Source organism: Salvelinus sp. IW2-2015, linkage group LG14 (assembly GCF_002910315.2).
Source record: "Salvelinus sp. IW2-2015 linkage group LG14, ASM291031v2, whole genome shotgun sequence".
Lineage (NCBI taxonomy): Eukaryota > Metazoa > Chordata > Actinopteri > Salmoniformes > Salmonidae > Salvelinus > Salvelinus sp. IW2-2015.
In genome coordinates, this window is record NC_036854.1 from 2,617,922 (window position 1) to 2,625,225 (window position 7,304).

Sequence of the window (7,304 nt, forward strand, 5' to 3'; positions counted from 1 at the left end):
TTGTGTGATTTTGTTGTCAGCACATTCAACTATGTAAAGAAAAAAGTATTTAATAAGAATATTTTTCATTCATTCAGATCTAGGATGTGTTATTTTAGTGTTCCCTTTATTTTTTTGAGCAGTGTATATATTTTATTTATTATTATTATATATATATATAAATTATTATTTTATTTATTTTAATATTTAAAAAAATATTATTATTATATATATATATATATATATATTTTTTTTTTTTTAAATCGGCCGATTAATCGGTATCAACTTTTTTGTCCTCCAATAATCGGTATCGGCGTTGAAAAATCCTAAATTGGTCGACCTCTACTCCAAACACCCAGAAAAGGCTACTCTCCTCTATGTTATCCTCACAAATAATCCTGATAGGTATCAGTCTTCTGTTTTCTGTAATGACATTAGTGATCACTGTTTTACAGCCTGTGTTCCTGATGGCTGCTCAGTGAAACGACCTGTCCTGATTTGTCATAGATGCTTGCTAAAAAACTTTAACGAGCAAGCCTTCCTTCATGACCTGGCCTCTRTAAAWTGGTATAGAATCAGCTTGATCCCCTCTGTCGAAGATGCTTGGACCTTCTTTTTTTATATTTTCAGTGGTATTGTTAACACACCCCCATAAAAAAAATTGAGAATTAAAAACAGGTTCAGCACCTGGTTCGACCGTGATCTTACAGAGTTACTCCACCTCAAGAATTGCATTTGGCGAAAGGCTCGGCACACACATACTCAGGCTGACTGGCTATCGTTCAGGCAATTGAGAAATAAGTGCACTCAGGCTATCCGGAAGGCCAAAGTTASTTACTTTAAGGAGCAGTTCTCTCTCTGTTGGTCTAACACCAAGAAGTTCTGGAAAACGGTTAAAGACCTGGAGAATAAACCCTCCGCCTCACAGCTGCCCATGTCCCTTAAAGTTGATGATGTGGTTGTTACTGACAAGAAGCACATGGCTGAGCTCTTTAATCACCACTTCATTAAGTCAGGATTTCTATTTGACTCAGCCATGCCTCCTTGCCCGTCCAACATTTCCTCATCTCCCTCCCCTCCTAATGCGACTATCCCCAATGCTTCTCCCTCTTTTTCCCCTGCCCCGCAACAAAGTTTCTCCCTGCAGGCAGTCACTGAGTCAGAGGTGCTAAAGGAGCTCCTTAAACTTGACCCCCAAAAAACGATCTGGGTCAGATGGTTTAGACCCTTTCTTCTTTAAGGTTGCTGCCCCTATCACCGCAAAGCCTGTCTCTCCTTTCTGGGGAGTTTCCCATTGCTTGGAAGGCTTTCTTGATGTCTATAGTATTCTCTCGGGTATGCAATCTGGTTTCCGCTCAGTTTATGGATGTGTCACTGCAACCTTAATAAAGGTCCTTGATTCAAGGCAATAGCGTGCTGCTATTTCTATTGACTTGGCCAAAGCTTTTGATGTGGTAGACCATTCTTGTGGGCCGACTAAGGAGTATTGGTGTCTCTGAGGGGTCTTTGGCCTGGTTTACTAACTACCTCTCTCAAAGAGTGCAGTGTATAAAGTAAGAAAATCTGATGTCTCAGCCACTGCCTGTCACCAAGGTACCCCAAGGCTCAATCCTAGGCCCCACGCTCTTCTCAATTTACATCAACAACATAGCTCAGGCAGTAGGAAGCGCTCTCATCCATTTATATGCAGATGATAGTCTTATACTCAGCTGGCCCCTCTCCGGATTTTGTTTTAAATGCTCTACAACAAAGCTTTCTTAGTGTCCAACAAGCTTTCTCTACCCTTAACACCTCCAAAACAAAGGTCATGTTTGGTAAAAAGAATGCCCCTCATCCCACAGGTGTTATTACTACATCTGAGGGTTTAGAGCTTGAGGTAGTCACTGCATACAAGCACTTGGGAGTACGGCTAGACAGTACATTGTCCTTCTCTCAGCACATATCAAAGCGGCAGGCTAAAGTTAAATCTAGACTTGAAAGAGGAGCGTAATCGCTCCACTAACCCTGATTCAGATGACCATCCTACCCATGCTAGATTATGGAGACATAATTTATAGATCGGCAGGCAAGGGTGCTCTCGAGCGGCAAGATGTTCTTTACCATTCGGCCATCAGATTTGCCACCAATGCTCCTTATAGGACACATCACTGCATTCTATACTCCTCTGTAAACTGGTCATCTCTGTATACCCGTCGCAAGACTCACTGGTTGATGCTTATTTATAAAACCCTCTTAGGCCTTACTCCCCCCATCTGAGATATCTACTGCAGCCCTCATTCTCCACATACATCACCCATTCTGCCAGTCACATTCCGTTAAAGGTCCCCAAAGCACACACATCCCTGGGTCGCTCCTCTTTTCAGTTCGCTGCAGCTAGCGACTGGAACGAGCTGCAACAAACACTCAAACTGGACAGTTTTATCTCAATCTCTTCATTCAAAGACTCAATCATGGACMCTCTTACTGACAGTTTTGGCTGCTTTGTGTGATGTATTGTTGTATCTACCTTCTTGACCTTTGTGCTGTTGACTTTGCCCAATAATGTTTGTACCATGTTTTTGTACTGCTACCATGTTGTTGTCATGTTGTTTTTCTACCATGCTGTGTTGTCATGTGTTGCTACCATGTTATGTTGTTGTCTTAGGTCTCTCTTTATGTAATGTTATGTCTCTTGTTGTGATGTGTGTTTTGTCCTATATTTATATTGAATTTAAAATAATTAAACCCAGGCCCCCTCCCCACTGGAGGCCTTTTGCCTTATGGTTGGCCGTCATTGTAAATAAGAATTTGTTCTTAACTGACTTGCCTAGTTAAATAAAATAAAATAATTAAATATACCATTGGTGATGTAGTTTACATAGTTAATCTGAGCATTCCATCCAGATCAACAATCTTCCACTTACGTTCGAATCTGCCGTATTGGTCCATACTTCCCAAAGATGTCGTACATTTCCTCAGCTGTGATCTTGTATGGTAGATTTCTAATGTAGAGTATTCTGTTGACTTCAGGTGGTAATCGAATCTGCATAGAAAACAGCATTTGCAACTGATACGCTCAATTTACTTAACTAAATAACGTAAAATGAGTATAAACTGTGACAGGTTGCGTAAACAGTAACGTTTCATGATCAAGCTACCAAGTGATGTTAGTTACGCAGTTTAAAGCAAGTTAGCTAGCTAACTTGAGTGAAAATAATTAACGTTAGATAACATTAACATTTCCCCCACAAAAAAAAAGCGTTTTAGTTTAATGGTGTTTGATATTTACGTCTTAATATAATATGGCTAACGATAAAGCACAGCTTGTACATGTGTGAAATAGGACAAATACAAGCACCCATCAAATTATTATTAAATCGATCAAGCCAATCGCCTGTCTTTAGTTTAGCGTTACAGTACCTAGTTAGCGAGCTAGCTTCGTTAGCCAACCAAATACCCCGCTAACTATAAACTAAACCTGACGAGGTTGATTAGCTATAGCTATCTTTTGAATCCAAAAACATGATACATGTCAACTTACATTAGCTCGTTTAGCTGCTTGCATAGCCATGCTTGTATATTTTGTGTACAAAATGTGCTAAGAAAAATATACGAAAACGACTTTTGTCATCGACAACACACGGACGCAGATCTTTTTTAACGTATTTCCGATTCCAGACGATACAGTTCCGGTTACGTCATTTAAGGATCAAGTGTAATGCTATTTAAATTAAATTATATTTCAGTCAGTAAAGTTTCCATAGACTGTATTTCTAAATCTTCATTTGATATTTATCCTCATGCCTTTTTTATTTATTTAGATGTATTATTCATCCTCAGTCTGTGTTTGATGACTTAGTGATCCTCAAACCTGTGTTTGATGATTTAGGGATCGTATGGTTACAGGACGATACTACCACCTGGTTTTGGCATAAAAACTGCCCTTCTTGGCAGAGGCATACACTGCACTCATGTGAAAAGTGAATTGAATTGTAGCAATATTTTTTTAACCTCTATTTAACTAGGCAAGTCAGTTAAAAACAAATTATTATTTACAATGACGGCCTACCAAAAGACAAAAGGCCTCCTACGGGCACGGGGGCTGGGATTAGAAATAACAAATAAAATATAGGACAAAACACACATCACGACAAGAGAGACACCACAACACTACAACACTACATAGAGACCTAAAACAACAACATAGTATGGTAGCAGCACAAACCATGGTACAAACATTATTGGGCACAGACAACAGCAAGAAGGTAGAAACAACAATACATCACACGAAGCAGCCACAACTGTCAGTAATTGTCCTGAATTGAGTCTTTGATTGGTATCTTCTTCTTCTATGAGGTTTAAGGCGGTTGGCATCCAATTTGTTGCATTACCGCCACCTACTAGACTAGAGTACAACTCCATTTTACTTTACTTGAAAAATAAAAATGTACTAAATAAATACCCTACCATCTAACGCTATACACACTAATTTCAAAATTATATAAAATAAAATTAACACCCCACTACTCCACTAATTAAATGTATTTATTCCTACCTCATGCCATCACCCTGAAAGGATGGGACATCACCACTTAACACATCCTGTAACTCTTCTGCTGTCAAGTCTTGCACACCCAAATTCCTCTCTGCAGCTGCCACCACAAACTCAATTTTCTGAGACTTCCGATCCATCCCTGCAGTACAATTAATAACCATTGCTATAAATGCTAAAAATCCAATCTTACTGAAACTTATTTCACTTTTTGGCCTATCCCTCTGTACTAGTATATCTTTACTACTCTCACCACTCCTCCCCTTTAACACATCTTCATCTACTTTCTTCACTGCATCAGCATATGAAAACTTCTGCTCTACTCTAACCCTGGAAACCTCAACCTGCCTCTCTCGCATGGGACATTTCTGATCCCCAGCTCCATGGGCACCCCTACAATTAACCAATGCCACCACTTTCCGCAATACTACACATTCCTTTGTCTCATGCCCTTCTGCACATTTCTCACACCTTGGACCCTCCCTCCTACACACTGCTGCCACATGCCCATAAGCTTGACACCTGTAACGTCTTAACGTAATCAGCACATACGCTCGTACATGATAACTTATATATCCTAACTTCACTTTGTCAGGCAAAGACTCAACTTCAAAACTCAAAAGAACAGACAATAACTCTTCTGTTTCCCCACTCTCGCCACCCTGTCTGCGTCGCATCAAACAACGAGTATCACATACACCGGGAATCTTTGCCCTCAACTGGTCAACGTTTATATCTACTGCTACCCAAGTTATCACTCCTTTCATTGGTGCCTTTTTCTTGAGAACGAAACACTTCACTTTACTTACCCCCATTCATTTTACTTTGAGTGCATTCTTCCTCTGCCCAACAGAAACACAAACAATTATCACTAGAACACTTCTGGTTACCCTCACCGATTTCACCCACCGTGAAACCACAAATGGATCAGCCAAAAGGCAAGAGTCCACTTTTTTCATAAACTTCACTCCTACTGTCACAGACTCTTCTTCATCCTGATCCTCGGTGCATACCTCAGTCTCCGATGACTTTACCGCACCTACCACCTCCGATACTTCACCCTCATTCACTTCCATTTCTCCTCCTGTCTTCAGCTCCCTCTCGTTACACTTTCTACCATTCTTCTTTGACAAACCATCTCCCTTTTTCCCACCATTTTTATCTGACTCAAGCTCTTTGAATGATCTCCCAATGTATTACACTATGTAATACACTCCCACAATATTGCTTTCACCTATTCAAATCAAATCAAATCAAGTTTATTTTATATAGCCCTTCGTACATCAGCTAATATCTCGAAGTGCTGTACAGAAACCCAGCCTAAAACCCCAAACAGCAAGCAATGCAGGTGTAGAAGCACGATGGCTAGGAAAAACTCCCTAGAAAGGCCAAAACCTAGGAAGGAGCCTAGAGAGGAACCAGGCTATGAGGGGTGGCCAGTCCTCTTCTGGCTGTGCCGGGTGGAGATTATAACAGAACATGGCCAATGATGTTCAAAATGTTCATAAGTGACAAGCATGGTCAAATAATAATCAGGAATAAATGTCAGTTGGCTTTTGATAGCCGATCATTAAGAGTTGAAAGCAGCAGGTCTGGGGCAGGTAGGGGTTCCATAACCGCAGGCAGAACAGTTGAAACTGGAACAGCAGCAAGGCCAGGTGGACTGGGGACAGCAAGGAGTCATCATGCCCGGTAGTCCTGACGTCATGGTCCTAGGGCTCAGGTTCTCCGAGAGAGAGAAAGAGAGAGAAGGAGAGAGTTAGAGAGAGCATACTTAAATTCACACAGGACACTGGATAAGACAGGAAAATTACTCCAATATACCAACTGACCCTAGCCCCCCGACACATAAACTACTGCAGCAATAAATACTGGAGGCTGAGACAGGAGGGGTCAGGAGACACTGTGGCCCATCGATGATACCCCGGACAGGGCCAAACAGGAAGGATATAACCCCACCCACTTTGCCAAGGCACAGCCCCCACACCACTGGAGGAGTACCTTCAACCACCAACTTACCGTCCTGAGACAAGGCCGAGTATAGCCACAAAGATCTCCACCACAGCACAAACCAAGGGGGGCGCCAACCCAGACAGGAAGATCACATCAGTAACTCAACCAACTCAAGTGACGCACCCCTCCTAGGGACGGCATGAAAGAGCACCAGTAAGCAGTGACTCAGCCCTGTAATAGGGTTTAGAGGCAAGAAATCCCAGTGGAGAGAGTGGGAACCGGCCAGGCAGAGACAGCAAGGGCGGTTCGTTGCTCCAGAGCCTTTCCGTTCACCTTCACACTCCTGGGCCAGACTACACTCAATCATATGACCTACTGAAGAGATAAGTCTTCAGTAAAGACTTAAAGGTTGAGACCGAGTCTGCGTCTCTCACATGGGTAGGCAGACCGTTCCATAAAAATGGAGATCTATAGGAGAAAGCCCTGCCTCCAGCTGTTTGCTTAGAAATTCTAGGGACAATTAGATCAACTTTGGAGATGAGGGGAGTGCAAACGTATTACTTTTATTATTACGTGTTTTAATTTTCAATTTTTTATCTATTTTCTTTCTCTGCATTTTTGGGAAGGTCCCATAAGTAAGTATTTCACTGTCAGTCTACACCTGTTGTTTACAAAGCATGTGATTAATAAAATTTGATTTGAAAACATAGGCATATGTGTTGGGGCCTTGCCTTGTAATTCAGGGTCAAACTCAAGCCCCTCTGCCTGCAATGAGGATGAAATGTCTTTATGCAGTGCCTCTTGATAATAAAACTGATATGCAAAGACCCGTCAAAGATGG

At 41.5% G+C, this 7,304-nt stretch overlaps 1 protein-coding gene across 1 annotated transcript in view; it reads right to left on the bottom strand.

The window, feature by feature from the left end:
- Positions 1 to 3,640, bottom strand: part of LOC111973371 (splicing factor 3B subunit 6) — a 20,445-nt gene extending 16,805 nt beyond the window's left edge. The window contains exons 1-2 of the mRNA XM_024000715.2: positions 3,500 to 3,640; positions 2,883 to 3,001 (exon numbers count right to left, since the gene is read on the bottom strand). Of these exons, the coding sequence (XP_023856483.1) occupies positions 2,883 to 3,001; positions 3,500 to 3,529 (149 nt within the window). The 5' untranslated portion in view covers positions 3,530 to 3,640. The remainder of the gene's footprint in view (positions 1 to 2,882; positions 3,002 to 3,499) is intronic.
- Between the last annotated feature and the right edge of the window lie 3,664 nt (positions 3,641 to 7,304).